The sequence below is a fragment of the Rattus norvegicus genome, chromosome 3, assembly GCF_036323735.1.
Source record: "Rattus norvegicus strain BN/NHsdMcwi chromosome 3, GRCr8, whole genome shotgun sequence".
Classification (NCBI taxonomy): Eukaryota; Metazoa; Chordata; class Mammalia; order Rodentia; family Muridae; genus Rattus; species Rattus norvegicus.
Genome location: NC_086021.1, coordinates 100,395,353 through 100,423,344, shown reverse-complemented (window position 1 = coordinate 100,423,344; position 27,992 = coordinate 100,395,353). Strand labels below are relative to the sequence as shown.

The 27,992-nt window shown below is 44.7% G+C and overlaps 1 protein-coding gene across 5 annotated transcripts in view; it reads left to right on the top strand.

The window, feature by feature from the left end:
• Positions 1-27,992, top strand: part of Alkbh3 (alkB homolog 3, alpha-ketoglutarate-dependent dioxygenase) — a 34,525-nt gene that overhangs the window by 6,122 nt on the left and 411 nt on the right. For 3 of the 5 annotated variants that reach the window (XM_039105433.2, XM_006234585.5, NM_001014180.1), the window contains 5 exons: positions 2,139-2,186; positions 3,862-3,965; positions 5,412-5,500; positions 10,760-10,969; positions 27,335-27,433. In XM_039105433.2, coding sequence (XP_038961361.1) covers positions 3,950-3,965; positions 5,412-5,500; positions 10,760-10,969; positions 27,335-27,433 — 414 coding nt within the window. In that variant the 5' untranslated portion in view covers positions 2,139-2,186; positions 3,862-3,949. Of the gene's footprint in view, positions 1-2,138; positions 2,187-3,861; positions 3,966-5,411; positions 5,501-10,759; positions 10,971-11,187; positions 12,476-27,334; positions 27,434-27,992 lie in introns of those variants that run through there. The other 2 variants (XM_039105432.2, XM_063284151.1) reach the window with 2 other exon arrangements.

The following is a 27,992-nucleotide window of genomic DNA, read 5'->3' as shown; positions in this document are numbered from 1 at the left end:
AAACTTGGTCTTTTGAGGAGACTTTGTGGGTTTGCTAGTAGTATAGAAAACACAGCAAGATCTCTGCACATTGAAGTTTGCCTATGGGATAGATTTCCTGGCCCCGTTTTACTGGTGTCTGTAAGAGTAAACCAAAAACAAAAAAAGGCTTTCTCCTGAGTCACTGGAGTTTGGCTTGCTGAGAAGCCTGTAAGCACCATTTCCCTAGCAGTCCTTATGAGAGCTGCTGTAACCTAGGTGACCCTCCAGCCCATGTATTAAAACCGCAAGGTTGTTCCTGAGCAATTTAAGCAATGCTGAATGTTCCTCTCTTGTATTGATCTGTGTCTGAAATGTTCTCCAAAGCTGGTGAGAGGAACTTTGGCTTCTTTTCTCCTGCCTCTCACTTTTCACCTGATATAAATGAAGCAGCAGCCTGAACTATCCTTTTATGCTAGCAATTAGCATCAGGTGGATGTTCTGCTCGTAAGCAGTCTATTATGCAATTTCGATATTTGTAGATTGGCTTGTACAAGAATTTGAAGGTAACACAGATGTCACCATATCTCAAAAAATATCTAGTCTCTTGTTTGTGACAAGTTAGCTTTTTAACTAGTCCTGAGTTCTTTCCATTTCCCTGGAGTTTGATTTCCTTGTGTTAAGGGTTAGCTTAAGCCCAGTCTAGGTCTATGTGCATAGAAGCCGTGCAGTATTACCTTCATCACTGAGAGTGAAGGAGGCTGGAAACCACTGCAGTCAGGCTAAGTGGGAGGGGCTGCAATGATAAGTTTGCAACCTGAGGAAAGTCACAGCATGCATCCTGTTGGTTCAGCCTCGCTGAGTCTAAAGTTAACTCTCCCAGGCTTGGTTTGCCAGTTCCTAGAAATATGCCCCACATTCAAAGTGAGACAGTTTCTACATACAGATCAGTATATCTCATTAAAACAGAGCATTCATATCTCAGGGCCTTGTAGATGGCTTCTGTAGAAATGTGATCACTGTGAAATATATGCTAGCCATGCTCATTCAGTGCCTAAGAGCCTAGCTCAGAGATCATGAACCATTGACTAGAACCCTCAAGAGAGAGGTGATAGGAAAACTTGTTAAAATAGTAAATGTCGGGGTTGGGGATTTAGCTCAGTGGTAGAGTGCTTGCCTAGGAAGCGCAAGGCCCTGGGTTCAGTCCCCAGCTCCGAAAAAAAGAAGCAAAAAAAAAAAAAAATAGTAAATGTCCTGTTTTCTCGGTTGCTTTTCTGCACTGAACCCTTCACTTGTATATCCGTAAGTTTTGTACCTTTCCACATTTGATTAAAAATTCAGTGAACATTTTTCACCCATCCACTGTGTGTAGGCTTTAAGAATAAGCCACTCCTTGCCCTGTAATAAACCAACAGCCTAGGGAATAAAATAGTGAAGAACTTGTAATTCTGTATTAAAGCTCTGATACTGGCCCAGAGTGGTGGGTGATGTTGCTGGCACAGATGGTCAAGGAAGGTTTGAAGGGAGGTCTAAGTGAGATTTGTATAGAGGAATCAGAAGTTTTCACTTGGCCATAGTAGGTGGTGAGTCAGGTAGGGGCTGCCGACTGGTAGGGAAGTATTCCAGGACACAGAAACTCAGGCTAGAAACACCTGGAGTGCTGTGTTAAGGGGTGCGAGCAGTCGACATTGAGGATGTTGACACTGGGGTTGTCAGAAGAGGGTCTAGATCTCAGGGACCATGAGTGGAGTTAAGGGGACACTGAAGTTAAGGGGACACTGAAGGCGTTTTACTCAGGAAGAACTCTCTAGGCATATATCATTGAAAGTAATGGAAGCTCAAGGTTTTGAGAGGTGCTTGCCACTTGGAGAGTACTCCAAACTCTGCTTTGGTGATAGATTTGGGGATTGTATCAGCCTAACTTCTGGGTGAAACCTACCCGGGTAGAATCAGAAGTTGTTTTCTACCACTTTTATTTCATGGCCTGAACCTATCAGGGTTCTGTCCAGTGCCATTAATAATCTACCACCATTTTGTCCCTTGTCTAGCTGTAACAGAGGGTGGAGCTTATGCCTCCTTCACAGTGTTTTTCGTATGTAGGAAATGGATCTAGGGAAGGCAGGAATGGGGTAGATTGGTTTTGCCTCCCACTAATATATGCCTTTCCTCTGCTTCTTCAGCAGGGAGGGTGTGTACGAAATCAGCCTGTCCCCTACAGGTGTGTCTAGGTAAGAGAGTTCTCACTGGAACCTGACTATGGCTGTCATCTGGGTTGTCATCGCTTTAAACTTGTCTCAGTAAGGAACAAGACTTGGGTACAACTCTTTTTTACAGCGGAATTCTAGCATCTAAATATTTTCACAGCTTCTGCCACTTACACAGGCTGTTGTGACTGCAGTGTCTCGGGAAGGGAGGACCAGAGAGGTGGTCCTTTTCTGCACCCCCACCACTCGCAGTAACTGAGTGCCAGGGCTGGCTCTAGTCTTTTGTGAGTGCTTCATTATTAGTGCTGCACTTCATGAACTGCATGTATATTCAGTCTGTGGTATTTTATTGCCACATCAAGGGGAAGTCCAGTATAGCTAATCACATATTAAGTGTAGTCACTATTTAAAAATATTTAGAAAATATCTTAACACACAAATATATTATCACTGTAAACCAATGAGACATTTTTAAAGTACATCAGAAATGACAAGTGAAAATTGCTTACAGTAGCTCCTGCTAGATATGAAGCCCAGTAAAACTGGCTGGTGTGGGTTCCTTTAATGGCCTCTGGAACTTCTCTGTCTCAGTTTTCTATTGCTGTGATAAAGACCATGACCAAAAGCAATGTGGGGAGGAAAGGGTTCATCTTACAGCTCTCAGGTCACAATCCATCACCGAGGGAAGTCAGGAAGGAACAGAAGCAGAAGCCATGGAAGAATGCTGCTTACTGGCTTGTTCCTCCTGGCTTATTCTGTCTGTGTTGTTAAACACCCCAGGACCATCTCACTAGGGATGGTTTTGCCCACAGTAGACTGGGCCCTCTCATCGTAGTCATCATTCAAGACAAACCCCCACAGACTTGGTGGTCTGATGAAGGCAATCCATCAGTTGAAATTCCTTCCTTCTGAATGACCCTGGTTTATGTCAAGTTGACAAAAATAAAAAATAAAAAACCAAACCAACCAACCAATCTGGACATTCCCCCTTTAAAGCAAAACTTAACAGTTTATATACAAGACCAGTATGTTGTCTTGGTTGAGCACATCTTGTCTTAACTCTACAGCTTTAGATGACCTCTGGGTCTTTTAAGTCACACGCACCTTCTGAAGACTTGCTGCTATCAAGACTGTTCAAGATAGTGTGGGCTTCCAGAACTTTCCTTAGGAAAGAGATACAAACTGGCTGAATCTGTGTCAGGATAAGGATGTATTTAAATTTAGTAAGATGAGACATCATTTGGGTGTATTTATTTTGAAAACCACGATGGTCTCTGTCATCTAATTGGTGTAGCTTTAAAAACTTATCTTTTGGCCTCTGCACTGACTTGTTACTCATTTTAGGACAGTATGAAATGGATGGATATCATCTTTGAGTTACACTTTTGGAAACTGAGAGGCATTAAGTGCCTGCCCTTGGTTTTGAAGCCAAGCCGTGTTAGTCATTTCTGCCACTCGTCTCCTTGGAAGAATCTAGAATACTGTTTGAAGAAGAACTCTATAAAGGCCTCATGTATCCCTTGTACTTTCTTGTGTCTTTAGCGGTACCATGAAAGGAGTTTATTTTACATGAAGATCGCATGAGGGAGGTGGTGAGATGATTTTGTCTCTATTTTAGAGTCAAGATCTAATTAATTGGTCCCACAGTAGTCTGCCCTTTCTGTGAACTTTAGCTATTGACAGTTCTTTCTGCCTTAAGGGTGTGTTTATATCCTGGCTTTGTGGACTTGAAGGAAGCTGACTGGATCTTGGAGCGGCTTTGTCAAGATGTCCCCTGGAAACAGAGGATGGGCATCAGAGAGGGTAAGTAGGCCTCTGGGTCACAGTTGTTGCTGCCTATTCCCCATTCAAATGTTTTTGAATTCCCTATATCTGCTTAACACAGCTGAACTCAAACAGGCTAAGACTTAAATTTAAAAGACTAAGAATCCCTAAGGCACAGACAGGAATCAGTGTGCCAGGCAGAAGCCATAGCCTGTGGAGACTCCAGGGAAGCAAAGAAAACACAAAGTCAGTAAGGACTTCAGAAAAATGTGTGCCAATTGGATTAGCAAAAAACAAAGCTCTAGAAACTGTGAAGAAGGAACTTGGCAGCATCTGAACTACTAGAGAAGGCAATTAAAGCAAAAGGGAGAGGCATGTCAGCCACAGACCAGCTAGTGAGGTGTCTTCGTCTCTCTGAGGTCTTGCCTCTCTCTTGTCTGCTCTTCCTGAGCTTGTAAAGGCACACCAGAATTGATTAGCTTCCTGTGATCTGCCCCTTAACTGCTCTCCCAGCACCAGCAATGCCCAGATACTACATATGACCACTAGAGGGCATCTGTGCTGTAACCTAGACTCAGTAAGACATTTTGAACTGCTTGTGAAGAGAAGTGTATGTAAATTGGCTTTTTTAGAAATTCCGGTGTCAGATAGGAGCCAGCCTTTTTAGGGAAGCCTTCTCCCCTCTCTCGGAGTTTCCACAGTGTGGCTTTGGTTGCTTGCTTCAGCATTCCAAGTAATTGTTAATTTTGAGCAAATTATACTTCAGTGACTCTGTAATTCTAGGTTTTCTTTAATAAATTATAAGATTCTTGTGTTAATTAAGTAAATTAAAATAATGCATGATCTCTGCTTAACAGAATGCTGGCTGACGTGTGTGGCTCCCCCAGTCCTCTTTTGGCAGTTTTAGGGTCAAACCCAGGGTCTGTGCAGGCTTAGCAAGCACTGGCGCTGAGCCACATGTCCCCAGCCTGGGCCTGGTTGTTGTTGGGACTGGTGTCTGTTGAGGAGAGAGGGCAACCCCCTAACCTCTCCAAAGCAGCTTAGATAGCACTCACTGTGACAAAAGCAGGCATGTGGTACCATGGCTCACATCTCAGGTAAACAGGCATGCGCAGTGTTGCTAGGACACAGGACTACTTGGTCTCTTGCTTTCAAATGAATTCTTGGTACCCAAAGTCTTTTTCATGAGGCCCAGTCTCTGTTTTCTGCTTTGGAAGAGTTTTTAGGTTTTGCTATGAGTAAAGCAGGCAGAACTCATTCCTTTCCCAGAGCCTTTACCCAGGCTGTCCCTGCCTTATTTCCTGTATAGCCCTTCTAGGTTCTACTAGCCATCTCCCATTTCCTGTCTGAGGAAGGGACTGGGGTCAGGCCTCCTCTCCTTTTGTTCCCTGTACTCCTCGCACAAACGCAGGCATGCAGTGGCTGGCAGCAGGCTCACCTTAACCAGCAACAACTGTCTCAAGAGCCCTGTATTTTCTTTCTCAGATATAACTTATCCGCAACCAAGACTTACAGCATGGTATGGAGAGCTTCCTTACACTTACTCAAGAGTCACTATGGAACCAAATCCTCACGTATGTTGCAATGACGTCACTGACGTCACTGGTGTGGCTTTCTAGTCTTAGTGTCCATTACTAGAAGTAGTTCTTCGTAGAGACAATTGATAGTTCCCGCTTCAGAAAATCCTCTGGGCTCAAAAACCTGCTTCTGGTCCTCTCTATGCCCATGATTTATAGATGGGCTCAGAGAGTGGGAGGAAACTGAAACGATGAATTGATGAATTTGGCTTGGAGTCTCGGTCCCAAGGGAATGAGCTATTTTCCCAACCCCTCCTCCATGAACACTGCTGTGTTTTGCTGTACAGTACATCCCTACGGCTGGCAGTGAGGATAGAGAACCTTTCCACTTCTCAGCTCTGTGGTTATTCGTGAAGAATCTGGATTTTGTTAACTTTGTATTCGTTTTGTGGGCACAGTCTCCAGACTTCCACCTTATTGTCATCTGGACTTGTTTCTACTGCTGCCTTTGTTTTTAAAGATTTTCATGACAGCTGAGCATAGTAGGACATGCCTATAACCCTGCAACTCAGGAAGTTGAAGCAGTGGGGGTCATAAGTTCAAGGCCAGACTGAACAGCACAGTAAAACCCTATCTCTTAAGAAAAAATTCCGTGTAGACAAAGATGTTTTAGTATATAAATAAGCTTGTCCAAAGGCTAGACTTAAGGTCCAAGAAACAGCTCCCTGTTTAGTTCTTGGACTCTCGCCTTTGGAAAAATGTTATGCTTTATTGAAAGAGACTTTGAAGAAATGGAGTTTTGCTTATTCATTTAGACACAGAAATGTGGCATGTTTGAGAGTCCTAGCAACATGTAAGTACAAACCCTTGTGTGCCAAGGTACTGAGGGACAATGGCCGAGGAGGACAAGGCAGGCTGTCACAGGAGGAGCCCGCTGCTTTGAAGGGCTCTATTTCTAGGGCTGGGTGAAGCCTCAGAAATGGAAACCCCTTTCTCTGAAGTAGATTTGGAGACACTGAGGGAACAGAAGCAGCCCCGCTCTGTCACAGCCATTTATCTGCTTGTCTGTGGCCAAGCCATGAAGCTGGGGGCTAAGCAGGCTGTGAGGAGGTCCCTTTTCATTTCCTTCCAGCTTATCTTTCAGTCAGCTTTCTCAGTCAGACATTGCCATGTGTCTATTAGGGACAGTTCTTAGGCTTAAAAATCCATTTGTATAAAACCCAGAAACCCTACAGCCTTGCTCAGTATTGTCTTTCACTTTTGAGGCATGTTTGTTTAAAACAGTTTTCAAAAGAATTTTTTTTCAATGATAAACCTTTTCAGCTCTTATTGAAATTACAGTCTCAGCACTTAGGAAGAGGTAAGAGGGCTCTAGGTTTGAAATAGTTAGACCTTTCCCTAGAAATACAGATGGCGATATGGCTTAGTTGAACAGTGTTACCTTGTGCACACAAGGCCCGGGGTTTTGTTTTAAGCACCATAAAACATCAACCAACCAACCAAAACAAACCCCCTAAAATGAATAATACTTTTAAAAATTACCTATGTGTTTCTCTTAACTGTAAACATTAACAAATCTTAATATCAGTAAGTAGTCTATATCAATTTAATACTCTATATTCTTTGAGTATAAGCCTCATGCTAGATATTAAGATTGTCAAAATAGGGGCTGAACAAATCTTAATATCAGTAAGTAGTCTATATCAATTTAATACTCTATATTCTTTGAGTATAAGCCTCCTGCTAGATATTAAGATTGTCAAAATAGGGGCTGGGGATTTAGCTCAGTGGTAGAGCGCTTACCTAGGAAGCGCAAGGCCCTGGGTTTGGTCCCCAGCTCCGAAAAAAAGAACCAAAAAAAAAAAAAAAAGATTGTCAAAATAGGGATGGAGAGGTTGTTCAGCCAGGAAGTGCTTGCTGCACAAACATGAGGACCCCCATGAGCTTGAGACCCCAACCCCACAAACCCAGGTAAAACAGTATAGGGTACATATTTTGAATCCCAGTGCTGAGAACTTTGCTGGCCAGTTAGTGTAGCCTGCTTGATGAAGTCCAGGCAAGAGAATAGTTGTCCTGTATCAAAAAAACAACAAACAAACAAAAAAACAAAGAGCTAGACCACACCTCTGGGAGGACACAAGAAATTGTCTTCTCATCTCAGAGCATGTACATGTGCAAACACATTCACACGCACAGAAAAGATTCTCAAATTACAATTCATTATAGAATTCTGTGTTTATTGTTAATGTATTTTGTGTGTGTGTGTGTGTGTGTGTGTGTGTGTGTGTGTGTGTGTGTGTGTGTGTTTTGAAGATGGTTTCAAACTGAAAACCCTATTTCCCTGACTGTCCACAGTGGGTTTACAGGCCTGGCCACGATGCCCAGCTTTAGTTGTAGGTTTTAAAGCTGGTTTGTCTATATCAATTTAATACTTTGAGTATAAGCCTGAATTCAAACTGAATGATAATAGACCCTATGGATAAAATACATTAAAACTTAGTTGTCTTCAAGTCCCACCAACATGAGCACTTTTTTGTAGACCCAGACCTACCTCTATGGCACTGAGGCAACTCTTAACACTGAAGCTTGTTCTGTGACTTCTGTGTTCTCACATTTCTTCAGATGTCTTTTAAGGATAGAATGCCTTCACTGAACAGCAAGATGATGCTGAGTTCTAATTTAGACACTCGCTTCTAAAGGATCTCTATTTAGAGGATTGGTTAAAGAGTCTAAATTAATCCTCCATTACCCATCCCATATCACCCTTTCTCTATACTTCACTCTCAAAAATAGCTGAGAAAAAAACATACCCACTTAGAAACATAATGCAAACTTGATGTTGTCACAGTGCTGAGTCCCAAGCGAGTGTTAATGAGATTCTCAGTCCCATTCTGGAAAAGCCATCTTTACATTCTTGTTTCTTGGTAAGTGTGTAATTCTAGCATCTGATGTCTCTCTGAGAAGGTAGATTACAGCTGGAGATGGGCAGGAAGCACAGCTCGCCCATGCGGTGGCTGGGATTTCACTTTGAATTTGTTCTCCTGAATGCAGGCCAACTTAATAACATTTTTGTTTTGTTTGGTTTTATTGACCTGTTCTGTTTCTTTTCCAAATCCTGTGCATAGTAAATGTGATGCTCATAGCCCTGCTTTCATTCTGCCTTCACACTGCAGTAGAGCTGTGCTGCCCCGGGGCTAAGCTCAGTACTGCCCTGCCCTTTCTGAGCTCCCACCCTGTCTCAGGTGGAACACAGCAGTGCTTCTTAAAGGGCAGCCCAGGGGTCCAGGAGGCCCTTGTGGGGCTTGCATGTATGTTTTTACTTCTATGCCAAGTGTGTGTGTTGGTAGCTGTGTGGCATCTGGTCTGGTGCTGCAGAACTGTGAATGGGTGGGTGGGAAGAACCTCAGTCAGTCTGCCAGAGATCTCGGTGCTCCTCACCACTGAGCACGCCCACCTAGAGTGTGCAACCCATGAGATGGTTCAGTCGGTAAAGGCACTTGTCCCCAGGAACCCACATGGTGGAAGGGGAGAACTGACCCCTGAAAATTAGTCCTCTGACTCTGTCAGTTTAATGTAAAAGATCAGGGAAAGATTGAGATAGCATCAAATTCTGAACTGGGGCTAACTCAAGAAATCAGCACAGGCTGAGCTTTGGACGCAGTCACAGAACCTGCTATCTATCCCACAGGAGTGCGCATAGATTTTAGTAGAGTAAATGCAGAAGCAGAAGAGCATGCTACCTCCTGTGGAGGCAGTGTGGAGTTTGTAAAACGGGCCACTCTCAGCCCGGTTTTATATTGTACATACAAAGTTACACAGAGTGGTTGTTGAATTTTGTTATTTTGTCTTTTTTGTTTTGTTTTGTTTGGAGCTGAGGACAGAACCCAGGGCCTTGTGCTTGTCAGGCAAGTGCTTTACCACTGAGCTAAATCCCCAGCCCAGGTCGTTGCATTTTGAGTGAATTACCAAAGGTAATTATCTCGACACAGGATCTCGCTCCATAGCCCAGGCTGGTCTTGAAGTTACTGTCTCCTGCCTCGGCCCCCCTGGCATTATAGCGTGTACCACCAGTCTCACTTCAGCTTCACTTCTAATAAAGTAAATACCAATAGCTGTAATCTATAAGAACAAAGGTTCAAACCAGGCATGGTGGCGCACACCTTTAATCTTAGAACCAGAGAGGAAGAAGCAGGCAGATCTCTGTGAGTTCAAGGCCAGCCTGGCACAAATAGTAAGTTCCAGACTAACCAGGACTACATAGTGACCCTGAGTCAAACAACAATACAATTCAACAAAGGAGTTTTGAGGACATCAATAATTTTGATAGTATAAAGTTTAAAAACCACTATTCTAAAGTGCATGTCAGGCTCTTCCTTACTTTTAGGAAAACACAGAATTGTAGAGAGACAGGACACAACTCGTTACTGATGTTCCTAGCTTCCTGTGTACATGGCTGCACGGTGTGAACTGTCACTAAACTGGGTGTGGACAGCAAGCAGTGCTGAGCAGTACAATTAAGTTCATAATTTTACAGCGCCAAGAGTGGGTCCTATTCTATAGAAAAGAAAGAACCCATGATTATTGACATACCATAGACCAGGATGGCCTCTCAAATGCTAGGATTACTGGCACACACCACTATGTCAGGCTTCTGGTTCTATTTTTATGAAGTTATCCACTCTATTTTTTTTTTTTTAGTGTAAGTTCATGGTCGTTGTCTTCAGACACACCAGAAAAGGGCGTAGGATCCCATTACAGATGGTTGTGAGCCACCATGTGGTTGCTGGGATTTGAACTCAGGACCTCTGGAAGAGCAGTCAGTGCTCTTCACCACTGAGCCATCTCTCCAGCCCCCATTAGCCACTCTAAATATTAAGTATTTCTCAAGAAAGCAATTTTGTTGTTTAGAATGAAATACAAATGGGATGAATGGAAGGCACCCAGGTGAGCATTCTCTTGTTCTTCCCTTGAGCCTGGGTCTGTGGACCCGGGAGCTATGTCAGCTCCACCGCTCCTCCTAGCACAGCACAAACTTCCCAGAACCACTCTGAACATACTGGCATTGGCTTCTTTGTGAGGACGTGCACTGCAAGAAACACAGGAGATGGCTGTCGCTCCAGCCTTCAGGTCTCGTTCTCTCCAGCGGTGTAGGAGGTTGACTTGCTTCGTTCAGTACACAGAGAGAGGGAGGAGATGGTTACTCCTCTTGCCGTCTGTTTATTGCCTTGCCCTCTCAGAACTGTGCTAATTTCATATTTCTGTTTTTTCATGGCTGTCTACTGTGTCTTGTATGCCTGTCCCTGTGCTTGTGGGCAGTGGCTTCCTGTGCTGTGGACTCTGAAGAGCCGCATTGAGGAGAACACTGGCCACACCTTCAACTCCTTGCTGTGTAATTTTTACCGGGACGAGAAGGACAGTGTGGACTGGCACAGCGATGATGAGCCATCCCTGGGGAGCTGCCCTGTCATTGCTTCACTCAGTTTTGGTGCCACTCGGACTTTTGAGATGAGGAAGAAACCCCCACCTGTAAGTATTCTCTGCCCTAAACACCGGCTTTCCCTTACCTCCTAATCTGTGCGTGCAGGTCTCCTAAAAGCCACTGCTTCCAGCCAGGATTAGAGGGTAGGAATACGTGATATTGGTGAAACATTTTCAACCAATTGCTTCCTTCATTGGAAATGTGGCCTGCAAAATGCCCACTCATGCATTTGCTAATCCAACAAGAATTTTCTGCTCTACACCAGGTCCTGTGGATTCATTAACATTGACAGAAAGAACAGACAGCTCTTACCCTATGCAAGGCATCTATTGAAGAAAGCACTTAAGTGGTTGCAACTGTGATTCATGCTGTGACTGAAGAGTTACAGAAGGGTGACTTGGAGTAGTGGGAGCAAGAAGGGAGATTTCAGAAACTCGGAAGGATGTCCCTGAAGTGGCTGTCACTTCCTGCGCACCTGTGTGGCACCACTGTTCTGGGAGGGAGCATCATGAGGATCCTCGTCCCCTTCTTAGTTGTCTACTGAAGGTGTGTGAGGTGTGTGAGTCTGTCACTTCTTGAGAGAGAGGGAGCTCAAACCAGACCATAAGGCAAAAGTGTGCTTAAATTGAGGTTGGGCGATAGCGACTAAACTGACTTGAATTTCAGTTTTTCACCCTGGCTCTCATTTAGATTACATTTGGATTTGTCTCCCAAGTCCAGCCCTAATGTTTTGAATCAAAAGTGAACCTTAGAACAAAGATAGAAAGCTGGAAGAAATTCCAAGAGAGGAAACTCAGTAAGTCATCCTGATTTCAGAGTTCCTGGTTATTCAGCTCATGTCATTAAACCAGGCCCCAACAGTATGGAAGGCCAGCAGGCTGTGCTTGATTATGACCTAATTCAGGCCTCCTACCTGTCTCCTTTGCATCAGGTACTTGCATAAGAACACAGCTGACAGGACGGGCAGGCTGCTTTCCTGCAGTGCCACTGGGTCTCCATGCCTGTTGCTTTACAGCATTGACTTATTTGGCACATATGACACCAAGCTCCATTTCTTGAAGTAATTTCCATTTTTAAAAGTTTGCTCTGGAGTTAGAGAAAGGACTGGAAGAGCTTGAAGGGGCTTGTGACCCCATAAGAACAACAATGCCAACCAACCAGAGCTTGCAGGGACTAAGCCACTACCCAAAGACTATACATGGACTGACCCTGGACTCTGACCTCATAGGTAGCAATGAATATCCTAGTAAGAGCACCAGTGGAAGGGGAAGCCCTTGGTCCTGCCAAGGCTGGACCCCCAGTGAATGGGATTGTTGTGGGGAGGGTGGTAATGGGGGGAAGATGGGGAGGGGAACACCAATGTAGAAGGGGAGGGGGAGGGGTTAGGGGACTGATGGACAGGAAACCAGGAAAGGGAATAACATTTGAAATGTAAATAGGGGCTGGGGATTTAGCTCAGTGGCTTACTTAGGAAGCGCAAGGCCCTGGGTTGGGTCCCCAGCTCCGGGGGAAAAAAAGAACCAAAAAAAAAAAAAAAAAAAAAAAAAAAGAAATGTAAATAAATATCCAATTTAATAAAAATGGAAAAAAAATAGGATGCAAAAAAAAAGTTTGCTCTGCTTTTGTTCCCACCTAAACTTTGCTTATTGAGTAGAGCATTCTCAGTCACCAGTGTGAGAACTGTGACCATATTCGCCTAGAGAGTTGGAGTTGAACACTAAACTGCCCAGCCTTTGCTGGGGTCTTTTAGGCATGGTAATACATGGATCCATACTTGGGTCCCACACTGCATGTCTGAAGAGATGTTCTTGCCTTTGTCAGATAGCAGAGTGCCTGATGTTTCTGCAGACACTTTTCTCAAGCAGACAGATGGGACATCAGCTCTTTTGCAGGCTGGTCCTGGGGTTGTAGAGTGAACAAGTAAGTAGGTTAGGTGTGCCTGTGCATAAGCAAGATGCGGCTTCTCAGCTCCAGTACCTACGCTTTGGTATCACCCTCTCGTTTCTTCATAGTTATTTGCTTTGTTGCCAAATGTTTAAGTCTTCAGTGACCATTTTACCCACATATATACAGCACCACCCCCTTATGGAAAAAAAGAGAGCCTATTTATAGATGGGAACTTAAGAATTCCCAAAGTATGCTTTCTGGGTAGTTTCAATGTACATCCAGTTCCCAACTGCTAAACATAGGCAGTACGCTAGTGCCCAGAAACACCCCTTCCTGTCTCCCCTCCCAGCACAGAGGCCCTTCATTCCCTCTTAAAAGACCTTTCTCAGGGACTGGGGCTACAGCTCAGTAGTAGAGTGCATGTGCAAGGCCCTGAGTTCTAAGAGTACCATAGCCAAACCAAACCAAAGCCTGACACAAGGTGAACAAGGATTTATTGGTAATAACTTGTTATGTTGTAGGCTGGTGTGTGGTCAGCAGACAGCATATACAACATTGTTTCTGGGTGTGAGGATGTGGATCAAATCTCTGTTTAAGACACAAACTGCCCACATTGAGGTTGTCTCTTCCTAGGCTTCCTGAAGTCTGTTTTTCAGGAACCTGAGAAAGTATAGGTCATGGAGTAGTGAAAGAGGTCAGGTCACCTCAGTGTCCCTGTGCCAGCCGTGTTAATGGAACATAACACATCTCATAAGTGAAAATATCTGAGGTCTTGAAATAAAGTTGGCTGCAGAAATGAGTTTGGGAAGAAACATAAACAGCCAGTACCCCAGGTTACTGGCGCTAGTAAATTTTGGCTTCTGGCCTCATTTTAACTGATTGAATTTGGCACAGTTCTTGTGCATACTCTCTATTTTGACTTGTTTAAGATGGAGAAACGAATGTTATTGTGTTTGAGATTATAATCACACATTGGTGATTACAGCTGAGAAGTTCCACTCTTGAGTAGACACAGCACATGTTTAAACTTTTGAGGACTCACTCAGGCTTCATTAATAGATTCCAAAACTCTGGAACCCCACAAATGTAACCAAATGCAGAAGCCTGCTTTGAGTTGACAGGCGTGGAAACATTTCTCAGGGTGTATATCCTATTGCAAATGGGCCTTTTCCACAGGACTCGAGGGGACTCTGCAGATCTTTTTCTCCTCGTCTATGTAGATTCAGATACTAGCTCAGAGAGTAAGCCTCCTGACTCCTCACCCAAAGTGAGACTGTACACTAAACAGGTAAGTCACTCCTCTGTGTGGGCCTTGGAGGACTGACTCTGAATGTTACTACTTACTGGTGGTGTTTTCCTGACTGCCAACAAGGCAGATGAGTGAGTTAGTGGTTGTAGGAGGGAGTCTCCCACACTCCTATCAGCTTTGTTCTGTCTGATGAGAGGCTATCACCTGCCTGACCTAGCTGGTTTCTTACCTGAAGCAGATGAAGGGCAAGAGATTTCCTGTATTTTACATAGGTGTGGAGTTTTGAGACAAGCCTTTGGGGCTACTTACAAAGACTTTTTGTTTGTTTTTTCAGATAGGATCTCATGTTACAAAAGCTGGGGTTCTCCTGCTTCTATTGCCCCTCCCACCCCGTGCTGGAAATGCATTCACCATCATGCTTGGCAAGAAAAATAGTCTTGCCTTTTAGTTTTTTTAAAACAAATTCAGACTCTTCCACTGCTGTAACTGCTGCTTGCTTTGCAGTCTGGCACCTGATCTTTGCAGATCTGGTACCTGTTAATCTGGCTGCCCCACATCCTACACACTTTCAAACCGTGTCCCCCATGCTGAGGTGATAAGAGAGCTCCCGTTCCATCCACCCTCTGACTGGTGGAGCTGTCAGGATTAACCATGCAATGTCAAGGCCCCCATCCATCCTATACTGCTCTGTGCTCGAAGGCTGTTGAGTCTTGCTCATTTATTTCGATCATAGACTACTGTTTCCTCTAGTGGCAGTAAGGTGTCAGGGGCACCTTGTTTTGTACCTGATCCCTTCTTTCGTATGGGTCAAATCAGAGACTGGCCAGTGCCAGTCTACCAAATACTCGGCAATGGTCTTTGTGCCCTGTCAGAGTGGGTTCGTGAAAGCTTTTCTGCACTCCTTATCCCAAGCCCAGTTGTTCTTTCCATACTACATAGTGTCCCTGTTTGCAAAGATTAGCCTGGTTCTTTCCCCCATCTAACTCTAATTCTATACAGAAGAGCAAACTAGAAAAGGAACTATAAAAGCCGCTTGGCAGGCTGCTATTTCTCTGTCGGTTACCATGGAAACAGTGATGGCTGGGGGGTTATTAGATAATAGCAGGAAGTTTGTGATGCACTGGAGGGTTAGATGCCAAAAGCCTTGTTTTTGTAGCAAATTACCTTGGATGAGCTCTTTTCCTGATCAGCTGCATCGTGCCTGTGGGAGGGGCTTCTCTCCACTCCCAGATAATTGAGCTGAGGCAAAAGGGCTTCTCTCTGAGCCATTTCTCTCCCCAGCACCTTATGAAGGGAGTGGCTGTAAAAGCAAGACTAATGGGTGAGTCTCTGAGAACACACTGCTAGATGATTTGTTATGCACTTCTGGGAATACTAGAGTATTAAAAAGTCAGCCTGATGATAAATATTGACCCCTCCCCCTCCGCTCAGGAGTTTAGAAAGAAGGAAGATACTGAGATCTAAAGTATTTTGGTACTGAGTGGAAACAGGACAGGCTGGAGCGTTCAAAACAAGTGACGACGAACCTTCCATCTCAGGCAGTGGCCCCCTCTGCTATGGTTTTCATATCATCCATCCTTTTAATTATTTTGAGAGAGTCTTGCTTGTCTTACCCACCCTGGCCTCTGGCTAACAACCTCCAGAGGGCTGGGATTACAGTCAGCCACCATCTAGAGTCTCTCCTTTTTCTTATACCATCTAATCGAAGAGTCTGGCCTGAGAGCTTACAAGAAACACTTAAAAGAAGTTCTTGATGGCCCTGCTCTTCTCAGACACCCTCCAGTGAAAGTCGGAAGTCAGCCATGCTTCCTGTTTCTGCCCCTGGGCTGGAAAACAGCCCTCACCTGTATGCTTTATGCCTACTCTTTCCTCATAAAGGGAAATGATCGTTGGTTAGTGACCTCAAGGGAACATGGAAATGCTTTCCCGAGAACATAGTTGGAGTAATCAGTGGATTTGAGCTATTGTAAATGCTCTGGTGACTGCTTAATCAAGAGCCGAGGACGGTGAGAAGAATGTAGTGGAATCTTGGGAACAGGGACAGCCACTCGGTCAGAGACAGTGAGGGATTTGAACTCCTTGGAGTGAGGGTATGAATGAGGAGGGGTGAACGTCCACAGGAAGAGTGAGTAAATAAAGATACACAATGAGACTTGAAACTTTGGGAAGTGAGAATTGCCATTTGCTTCCTTGATACTTGGTCCCAGCCAGAATCAGTGCTCTGACATGTTCAGGGAATAATCCCCAAGTTTTTGTTTGCTTGTTTGTTCATAAAGAATCTCACTGTGTAGCCCAGATTGGCCTGGAATTTTGGATCCTTCTGCCTCAGCTTCTGTATGTTTGATTATAGGTACGCCACCATGCCCAGTGAGGTTCCTGGGATTTAGGGTTTTCTTTTCATTCACATTTTTATGACAGAGTTTGTTCATGTGTGTGGACATGTGTGCATGCATGTGTGTAATATGTGTATGTGTCAGAGCATGCATGTTGCCATTTCACACATGTGGAGATCAGAGGGCAGCTTAGAGTTTGTTGGCTCTCTTCTTTCTGCCATGTGGGTCCTGGGATCATACCCAGATCATCAGGCTGAATGACAGGAGCCTTTACTTGCTGGGCCATCTTGCCAACAGTGAGCCAAAGAGATGGGAAAGGTGGGCAAAGTTTGATCCTGCAGACACTTGAGAATTTCATGGAGAATTCAGAACATGAAGAAGCCACTGAATGTGTGGAGCAGAAGAGCTTGACCTGGGTGACTCTGTAAAAGGTCAATGCTGTTCCTCTGTGGAGCCTAGGCTAGAAAGAAGCAAGGACAGAGCCAGGCACCAATGAGGAACTTTATTAACCTCATTTATACCTGGGGTAAACTGGATCACCAGAGCTAAAGAGAGCGTGAATTTGTAAGAAGGCCTGAGAGCAGGGACGGGGAAGGATATGCTACCCCTACTAGATTGAGAGTTGACCATCTTCCACATGAGAGGGCTCTGGGGATGTTCAAGCTTGTTGAGACAGTTAGGTTTCAGTTAGGATGAAGAAGAAGAGGACCCCTTCAGGTTGAGGATATTGACATGCTTTCTCTTTCTGACAGGAATGCCAAAGAATGTGATGGAGGGTACAGGAAGAGGCGGGGTGTGTGTGATCAGATCCTGTCTAGATTTGGTCTGGGAAGGAGTACTCTGCCATTGCTGGGTTTCCTCTCAGGTGACTGTGGTTAGCTGGATTCCAGGTGTAGCTGGATGTGCTTTCCTGTTCATAGAGGACTGTACTGACTGGTTTTCTGTGTCAAGTTGACACAAGCTAGAGTCATCAGAGAAAGAAGCCTCAGTTGAAAAAATGCCCCCATGAGATCCAGCTGTGAGGCATTTTCTCAATTAGTGATCAGTTAGTCCAGGCCATTGTGGGTGGTGCCATCCCTGGACAGGCTGAGCAAGCCATGAGGTAGCAAGCTGCTAGCAAGCAGCACCCTCCATGGCCTCTGCATCATCTCCTGCCTCCAGCTTCCAACCCTGCTCAAGGTCCTGTCCTGATTGCTCTGATGATGAACTGTGATCTGGAAGTGTAAGCTGATGAACAAACCCTTTCCCCCACAACTTGCTTTTTGGTCACGGTGTTTGTCACAGCAATGGAAACCCTGAGTAAGACAAGGATGGAGATGGTTTCTGGTGCTGCACTCTTAGGGGCAGCTCTTTGATGATAGCATTTCCACTGGAGAACACTTCTAAGTGTGTATTACTGAAAATGGCATCCTCGTCGCTAACTTCAGGCCTTAAGGCCACATCCAGGGCAGCTGAATGGCTTTGGCTGTGAGTGTAAAACTGGGTTTCTGTTGCCTCAGTTCATAACTACCCACCCCACCTAGACCCTGGACTGTACCAACAGTCCAGGATTTCATTAACTTCTAGCATGTCTAGCTGAGGAAGAAGGGTAGGGATCTGGTTGCTGATGTGGGCTACATAGTGTTCCACTTTGGTGTCTGCAGAGAACTGTGCTTATGCCAGAACTAACCTGACCTCCAGACCCTCTGTGTGAGTCAGCGAGGCACTGGTGTGTTCCCCAAGGATCAGTGACTGTACCTGGAGTGGGTGATTGCTGGCATCCACCGGCTCTTCCTGCTTGCTTTTCTCCTTTACTCACCAGAACCTTTCAAACCCAATGAATGCAAAAAACAAAAACAAAAAAACAAAAAAACAAAAAACAAGGATGTGTGGGTGGGGGGATGGGGAGTGGTAAAACCCCAAAAAAGTTGCATATGGCAGGTGAGTTTCAAACTGGTTTGCACCTCTAAGCTCTGTGGTCCAAAGCTCTGCTTTTCCAGATCTTATTTTGGAGCAGCTACTTTGGGTTTTGTTTTTTTGTTGTTGTTGTTGTTGTTGTTTTGTTTTGTTTTGTTTTGTTTTTTTAAGTAATGTATTTCAGATCAGTGCCCAGTGTGCTGTCACTTCATTATGGGCTGAGTCAGCAGAGTAACCACAGAGATGATTTTGTGGGGTCCCAGCCCTCTGCCGAATACTTCCCTTTTCACCACTGTGCATAAGACCCCCCTGTATTCAGTGCTGTAGTACCCACCTCAAGCTGGAGGATTCCTGCAGGTGCGCCTGACCACGGAGCAGTGTTTCTCCCAGCCAGGTCCTCACAGGCAATACAAACACCACTGGAGGAAACCAGCTTCAAAGAGATAATATTGTTGACAAAAGGAACGTCATTGGCATAACCATGCATTGAGAGATAGGGCAAAAGAGGACATGTGGCCTTAGCATGTAGCTGCCTATGTAGCTGCTGCACTTTTAAAACATCATTACAGTTAAAAAAAAAAAAGGAGAAAGAGGAGGCAAAGGAAGAAGAGGAGGATGAAGAGAAGCAGCAGCTTTTAGCATACATATCAAGCAGTTTTATCAGTTTTCTGATCCTTGGGCCAGAGAGCTAGGGAACAAACAACAAAACCAACCTCTACTGTATCTGTTGTCACGTTGAGAAAACTCTCCTTGCTCCTCTCAGTGTTCTAGCATCTTGGCTCTGTTGTTGGTCATGAAGCACAGATTTGGGGATGGAGGTTACGTAGCTCAGTGGTAGAGGGCTTCAAGACCCTGGGATTAATTCCCTAACACTGCTTCCCTCCTTGGGGGTTCGTGGGGGAGAGCATAAGCGCAAAGATGCAAGTCAGCCAGCCAGCGTGATGGCCCAGCAGATAGAAGAGCTTTCTGACACAAACTTGAGTTTGGTGTCTGGGAAAAAAAATCAGAATGTGGTGATACACATCTGTAATCCCACAATTCCTACAGAGAGGTGAGAGGTAAGCTCACATGTCAACTAACATGGAGTGAAATGGCAGAAACTAGAGACAGAGAACAGAGACTGCCTCAATATGGTGGAAAGGCCATATACCCTGAGTGTGTGTGCATGTTCTCCTTTTAAAAGGAGAAGGGACAGGAATAAAAGGAGTTGGGGAGGGGGTAAGAAAAGAAGGAAGGAAGGGTTGGGTGGAATGAACTGTCTCCTTTTCCTTACATCTTAGCTCCTCTGGAAACATCTGTTCTCCTCTGCCCTGTTAGAAGTGTATGAATGCTGCTGTTTTCATGCACTGTTGCTCACTGGGTCCACCTTTGGCAGGCATGAAAACTCCATTTTTTTTCTCTTACTAACTTCTGGAATGCTGACTTGTCTGGGTCATTCATGTACTTTTACTGTTACTGCTTATCTCCTTTGAGGTTTTCTTGACAAATATGGATTAACTATGGATGTTAGAGCTTGACTTCAGGTCTGTCATCTTTCTCTTATTTTTCAGGAGGGTATAAGCTCCTGTGTTGTAACTACCAAATGACAAGGTCCCTTTCTGTCCTGTGTCTGTCCCCAGTGCAGAGCACTGTGTGCTTTGATTAAGGAGCAGTAAGAAGTGGAGCCTCAGAGCTCACAGCCTCGCCTGCACTGTGGTAGATAACTTCTCTTATCTCGGCTTCTCTGTCACTTTCTCCGTAGTCGAGACCTGTCTCGACTTCAGAATAGCACATGGACGCTCCAAATTCAGCTTTATAGTTAGCCATTATTTTCTCCAAAAACACCACCATCACCATCCCACCACATATAAATCCATTTCTGTTGATTGTACCACTATTTTCTTGGTCAGGTTAACATTTTCAGTTTGTTGTTCCCTGATTCTCATCAAATCAGCATATAAATATCTTAATTCTTATTTTTCTTTTTTGATATACTATTGCCCAGTTTTGCCTTGTACTCTCTTGGACCATTAAGATTAGAGTTGCTATACGATTGTCCCGACCCTCTAGTTTAGTTTGCCTTCCTTTCTTCTCCCAACCCCCACTCTCTTCTTCCTTTTTCTTTCTTTCATAAAACATAGTCTTTCTATGTAACCCAAGAGAGATTTGAACTGATAGTGTACTTGCCTCAAGAACATCGGCGTGCACCATCCCCTGCCCTGATATGCGGCTAGTTCTTCATTGAGCTGTGTAAAGAGTCCGTCCACTCAGTGACATCTTCATCCCAGGCTCCTTTACCACTTATCCAAATGCCAAAACTGCCTTTTCCCTGGGTCCCATCAGCCCCATTCTATGTCACCCCTCTATCCAGTGCCCAAATGACAGGTAGTAGCGTTAGGAGCAGCACCTGCAGCCTTCTCCCTACCAACCAGATACTACTTAGTACTCACTGTGTATCAGATACTGTGCTTAACTCTGAGGGGTGACATTGAGGAGAGAAAAATAGAAGTCTCAGGAGCTGTCCAATAGGAGTGCATGGCTGCTGTGCTGTACAACAGAAGGAGTGTGGGCCTTACTGTATTCACAGTGGGACATGACCCATTCCTATGTCTAAGGATAACTGTGACCCTGTATGGATAGCAGTGAGGTAGGCAAGAGCAAGAGAATACCTGGTGGGCAGTAGCTCAGTGGGAGGCTGCTACCTTGAACCAGATGTCATGAGAAGAAGAGAAGTGAGTAGACTTAAGGTATTTTGTGGGAAAGAAGCCGTAGAACTTGCCAGTGTTTCAGACATGGGGCAAGAATCAAGAATGACTCACACGTTTTTGGCTTGCGTGGTTGGTGGGTGGTAGTGCTGTTAGTTCAGATGGCAGAGGAAAGGGATTTGTTGATTTGATTTTGTCCTTTTGTAAAGAGGTCTGTCCTTCCAAGATTTACTTTTAAGTGTTGAGTGTTGGCATGTATGTGCACATACCATTTGCATTACCAGGTGTGCACATAAGCCAGAGGAGGTCGTGGGATCCCCTGAAACTTGAGTTACAGACAGTTGCAAGCCACCAAGTGGATGTGGGGAATGCAGCCCAGGTTCTTAGCGAGAGTGTCCTGTGCTCTTAACTCCTGAGTTATCTCTCTAGCCCCAGGAATTCTTTTTCTGCATGCTAGATTTGAGATACCTAGAACTTACACATGTAAAGTAGGCCACTGACCATAAAAGCTTCAGTTGTCAGAGACATCATCTAGATTGTGTGGCCACCACCAGGTAAATGCTGATCACACACAGTGCTTAGCTGCTGAGCTACATTTTAACACCTTCACCCTTTGTCTGCCCTGAATCTTAAATCAGTGCCGCTACTCTCCCCATTGTAATGCGGGGTAATGTGTAGATAGGGTAATAACTGCACGGGACGGCTTAGAAATTATTTGCTGAACTTTAGTAATAATTTGTTAATGAATACTATATAAAGCTGGGAGATTTGCACATTCCTATCCAGGATGAAAGAACTGAAGGAAAGGAGCATATAGCCAACCTTGGGTCTGTTTCTGTCATTTGGTTTAGTAGCTCAGAAAAGTCCACTGCTGGTGCTGGAACCGTGGGCAGAGTGGAACCCATAAGCATGTTGTCAGGTGTGTACTTTATCTATGCCTGGCCTGCACAGGGACCCCACTATCCTTTGTATGGTTGCTCTAGTCTCCTGAATTATCTCTTTTCCTACTTACCCCGTCCTGCTTAGCCCAAGTCCTGTCTGGACTTCCAGGGCTGCTGTAGCCAGTGAGTCTCCCGATGCCTCTAGCACAGGAACTAGCAATTGCCATGTGCCTGGTGCTTCCTGTGAGCTTGGGGATGAGAGGCGGGGAGCAGGCGCTCGCTTGGTTTCCCTTGCCCTTTCTGCCATTTATGTTTTGTTTTTATAGTGATGTTAGTAACAAGATGGGGTGAGGGTGGGGGTTCTTAACTAGCTTTTCTGAGGCTCAGAGAGATGCAGAAGACCACTCTGCTGTTAACTCAAAGAACACGGGGAAGCACATTTTGTTTGAACAGCCTTTTCTGCTATGGGGGAGACAAAGATTGTAATATCTAAAGACACAGTAGCATGTGGAGCAGTGGAGGGGGTCAAGGAAGAGCAGCAATGACAGCAGTTATGGGCTAGCTGGGGTGGCTGGTATAGGAGCAGGACAGTTCTGCTGGGAAGACCTTGAGCTGGGTGTGACCTTAGCTGCCCACAATTAAAACTTGAAATTTCTTATAAAAACCTCATTTAGCTCCTTCCCCAGAAAAGCTAAAGGATGAGACAACATTGGGGAGCAGTAACAGGAGCTGCTCCTCAACATGATTCACCCCTATGTGCAGACCCTTGGCTCCTCAGGATTCCCACTGCCCGCTGTGTAGCTCCTGGCCATATCTCTCTTTTATGCTCCTTGCAGATGGCTGGTTCCCTTCAGTCAGGTGAATGTGCAGGGTCAAGAGGAGGCAGTGTGTCAGGTCTTGAGGAGTGGAGCTCACCTCACAGTGGGAGCAGCATGGGGAAGTGAACTTTCACTCCAGTTCCTGTGCTTATGAGAAATGAACAGCATCTCCCTGTGGGTCTGCACCTAGAGTCAGCCATGCTATGTGTGATGTATGTGGTATCCGACATTTCACCTTCCCCATGGGTCCAGCACAGTAAGCTTGTCCCCAAGTCTAGCAGGAAGCCTTCCACTAAGTACTTAGTTGTTGTTATGAGAGAAACATTGGGTCCAGGGCAGTGGTTCTCAACCTCTGGGTCTTGACTCTCTTGGGGGTCAAACGACCCTTACCCAGGAGTCTCATATTAGGTATCCTATGCATCAGATATTTATATTACCATTCATAACAGTAATAAAATTACTGTCGTATATTCATGTAATATAACAATGAAAATAATTTTGTGTTGGAGGTTAGCACAACATGAAGAACTGTGTTAAAGGATTACATTACAAAGGTTGAGAACCACAGGTCTAGGGAGTAGCTCTGGTTGAAGGCTTATCTGCCATACATGAACCTAATTGCCCTTCCCCCACCTCCAATGGTATGGAAAACAAACAAAACTCCCCAAACAAAATGAAAATGCTGTGTCAACTGAAGAGTTAAATCTGAAAAACGTCAACTCTCTCCTTTTTTTTTTTAACTAAAGGAAATAGAGTTGTATATTTAACTTTCCTCAGGATGGGAAAAGCCTTTGTAAGCATAAAACCCATGAAAGAGGTCAGAGGAAGGTCAGTGGAGTCAAGTCCAGACATTTTTTTATTCAATATCAAATAACAGTTAAAGAGCAGATTAAAAAAAAAAAAACAAAAAACAAAAAGCAGTAAGTCCAAGACTTATGCAAAGGGAATGAATGGCTTGTCTGCTTAGTGTCTGCAGTCACCAATGAGTTAGCGAAGAGTTAATTCCCACGACACAGTGGACAGAGACACAGACAGAGACTACAGTGGAGGGAGGATAGGTACTGTCATACTTCGCTCATGGAATTACAAATTGCTAGAGGCTTCCTCTGCAAGGAAGCAGAGGAAGCAGCTTGACTGTAAACCAAGCACCTTAAAGGTCAGACCCCTTGCCCAGAATTCCACCTTTAATACTCTATCCAAGAGGTCTGTGTTTAGTGATGCTTCCCCACAAGTCTACTTGCTGTAACTTTATTCCTTTAAAAGCAGCAGCAATAACCTATCAGTAATCCCGTGTATCAAAATCTCAGTCTCACACTGTGCTCTTTACCGTTAGACCCCAGCACTGGTACAATGTCTGACACGCATGTAGTCAAACGTACCTGAGAGCCTAAAGAAAAAACTGTGCCTGTGCAAAGAATAGAACATGGCAATATTTTTGAATTATTATGTATTTTAAAACATCCAATGCTCATACATTAAAAATGGGGGATGCTTGTATAGATGGATTACTGCGTGTGAACCCTGGAAGGGAGGATCAGAGTGAGTTTCTATGTATTATGGGCACTTTCTTCAGTTACTTAGCATCTGTCTACTGATGTCCTAGTCACAGTGTGTTTCTAAGAAACAGCAGTGCATGACCAATTGTTCCCTGCCACCCCAATTGTGAGAGCAGGAAAGCTGACACCTAAAAGTTAAACCTGTACCCATAAATGAGTTCTGATACATTCTAGAAAGAAGATATGAAGGTTTTGAAGTAATTATGGGTGATACTTCTAACATCGTTTTAGGACAGGAAGCGGGTAAGTACCTGAGAAATGCAGATTGCATAATGTGCATTACCTTTTCCTGAGAAGGAATTGCCTCGTTTCTTGTCTGTGCTGGCCATAATGACATAGCATAAACATCCAGGATTTTCTCCTAAGTACTCTCTTCCTGAGGAAACTGAATAGAGTAGCATGTTGGTGGAGTAGGAGCAGGAGTGTGCAAAGTCTTAGCATTCTTCAGGAACGAGTACGTGAGCATCCAGATGGACTGATGGACTTGAGAGTGAGGGTACTCTTCAGCGCTGATAGAAGAAATATGCCATTCGTGGTTTTCTTTCTGTTTATAAGGTTTCAACATCTACAATCACCAATCACTCCCCCAGTAGGTTGACTTAGACGCTTCCTTTAGCCAGTATCAGAGATAGACTTGTGCCTGTGTGCATATTGGAGTGTGTGTGTATGCCTGCCTGCGTGCGTGCGTGCATGCTGTCTTACCTGAGTACAGCAGGGTCACAGGCGTGAACTTTGGCCATTGGTAGCCATGACTGAACTTCTCTGATGGGGTGGGCCCTGCTACCCATATCTAGCCTTTGCACATAGGAATTTCCCTGGCTTTTTATCTGCCTCCTCGGTTAGAGTTAGAGTGTCACTGCCTCCAGGTGCTGCTCTGTCTCAAGAAAGATAGGTCCGTTAATGAACTCTGCCACGTTGGGAGGCTCCCTTGCCTTCTTTAACTGTCTCCTGCAATTAGGAATGTGCTTTCTAAGTCATTGGTGTTAGGCGAAATAAATTACAAGCCAGGGAGAAACAATATTACCTCTCATACCATGTGCTGGGGTGACCAATTCTCTATCCCACTCCTTAGGGACAACCTGAACTGCTCATCCTCAACGGTCTGCCTTTTGGTGTGGTTAGTGGCTATGCTGGATAGAATGTGTTCAAAATACACCTGAAATTTTCTCTCTCTTGAAAAATGAGATCATTAAGCTTCATTTCCACCAATGCTGATACTTGCCTCTTGGCATACAGAACTCTGTTTTGCCTCTCAGCTGCATTCCTGGTTCATGGCTCCAAATGGAGTCACAGTGCTCTCCCGTCCCACCTCTACCTCCCCACAGGGTTGTGGGTGTTCTATATCTCAGAATTGCCCTGGTGTGCTCATGAAGTCTTCTCTCTGAGCATCATTTCACTCTCATCCTCCAGTCTGTACCGTTACTGATTCATGACGGCATGTTGCCCTCCCTGAAAGCAGGAGAGACCCTTCTGCCTACAGCCAAGCTTTGGCTTGAGCTGACCAGCCTTTCAGTTAAGCCTTTATAGCCCTCAGACGTCATGGAGGATGGGCCCCCTCTTTTGATGTTTTTCCTTAGCAAGGCATTCATCTCTTCTGACATACTTTTTCCAAGCACCAACTTTTGCCTTCTGAAGTGAGGTGAGGGTGGAGGTGGGTGTGGGCCTCCATGGGCAGAGTCACTTTCCAGTGTGTTCTGGTTGGCTGAGCAGTCAGAGATCAGTGCTTCAGTACTTACTTATTCCTGGAAGAGAAAAGGTGGCAGACACAAAACAAAACCAACCAACCAACCAGAAGTTGTTTCGAACATTGCTTATGTCTTCTGTCTGTAAAAATTCTGGCTGTCCTTGACAAAGTCACTGCCAAGGGCTGGGCCCTGGAACCTAGATTGTTTATACAAGTTCAGTATTGTTTTGATTTTAGATTTTCCTGGGGGAAATCGTTGTAAACAGTTAAGTTCTCAGAAAGACCTCTGCAGCAATAAACATAAACAGATTTGCACTACAGTAAATCCTGCAGTAACCCAAATGTAACTATTGCATGGGAAGGGAGACAGATGAACAGATAGATAGGACCAATTTTGTCCCAGTCTCACCCAGGGAGCTCCTAGTGGCTGAGACAGGAAGCCACAAGGTTGTTCACTGCACCCAGCAGCTCTGAGGAGGAACAAACCATGTCTTGACCTTTTTGCAGGTGTGCTGCGGTGACAGTATCAGGCTCTGAGCCGAGCTGTCCAGGTCTCAGTAGCCAGGATTTGTGATCTCTTCTCTAAGCACAAACATCAAACAACCAGGCTTCATAGACAACGATGGTCTAATCAAGCCAGAGCTTGATCTCTTTGAGGAATTCCTGTTTGGAAAGAGACAGGAATGCCTGTCTCAAACACCTAGATTAGCCAAGGGAAGAGCTGGGGTTAGTTCTAAAGCAGTGGCCTTCTACCTGTGAGTTGCAACCCTTTGGAGGTCAAACAGCACTTTCACAGGAGTTGCCTATGACCATTGGAAAACTCAGATATTTATATTATGATTCATAACATTAGAAAAATTACAGTTATGAAGTAGCAATGAAAATAATTTTATGGTTGGGAGGGAGGGTCACCACAACATGAAGAACTGTATTAAAGAGTTGTAGCATTAGGACGGTTGAGAACCACTGATCTAAAGTAATTACCAATTAGTCAATTAGCTTCTCATAGCCAGGTGAAGCAAGCCTTGGTCAAAGGCTGTTTTCTTCCTATGTTGAATCATAGCACTGTACAGCAGAGGTAGGTGAGTCTTACCTCCTTCCCAGAACAGGGTGGGCCTCTCCGGGGAACAGTAACCACAAGTAACCCTTACACAGTTCTTCCTGTTGCCAGTCCCCAAGTCATTTACACACATGGTTTGAGACACAGACTGGCCTTGTGTAGTAGATGCTGTCTTCATTTCCATGTTACAAATAACTGTATTAAGGAATAGAAAGGTAAAATAGCTGTCTGAAGGCCAACGAGTTACCAAGGGAAGAGCATTATGCAAGTTCCACAGTCTGGCTCAGGAGTAACTGCCTCCAGGTTCTCTTGCTTCATGACCATATAAATAAAAAACTTCAGTGGGATGGCTGCTGTTTTCTAGGAAGAGAATGGAGACTATACTTATGTGGAGAGAGTGAAGATACCATTGGATCACGGGACCTTGCTAATCATGGAAGGAGCCACGCAAGCTGACTGGCAGGTGAGGGCTTGCAGGTACCATCAGTTCGTTCTCTGGAGGCAGCTTCTGCCCTGGCTGAGGACTCATTGCAAACTACACAGAAGCTAGTGCTTATACTGAGCAAGTAGCAATAAAATTATGTCATGTCTAAGAAGTTGACCAAAACAGGCCTCTCAGCAGAGGTTCTAGTGTTAGTAGTGATCAAGGAATCGGTGTCTGTGCTGCCATTGCAGCCACTAGCCACTGTACCTGCTCACACTTAGAAAGTGACTGGCACTAATTTGCCTGGAAATAACCCCAGTGGCTACTCTCTTGGGCCTCACAGCACCACAACTATTCTAGATCAGTGTGGGTGTGGTCTCATTAAGTACAAACATTTGAAGTAAAGCAACAGTTAGGAAAAGAAGATGTGCCTTGCTGCCCGGCGCTGGTGCAGCCTGCTGGGATCAGCTGGGAACTCATTTCAGAGGAGACGACCCTTTCCCACAGAACTGTAGAACACCTAGTGCTGCTCATTTAGACAGGGATAAAATGAGACTATTTCCATATTTGTCTTTATAAATAAGTTACAAATCATGTT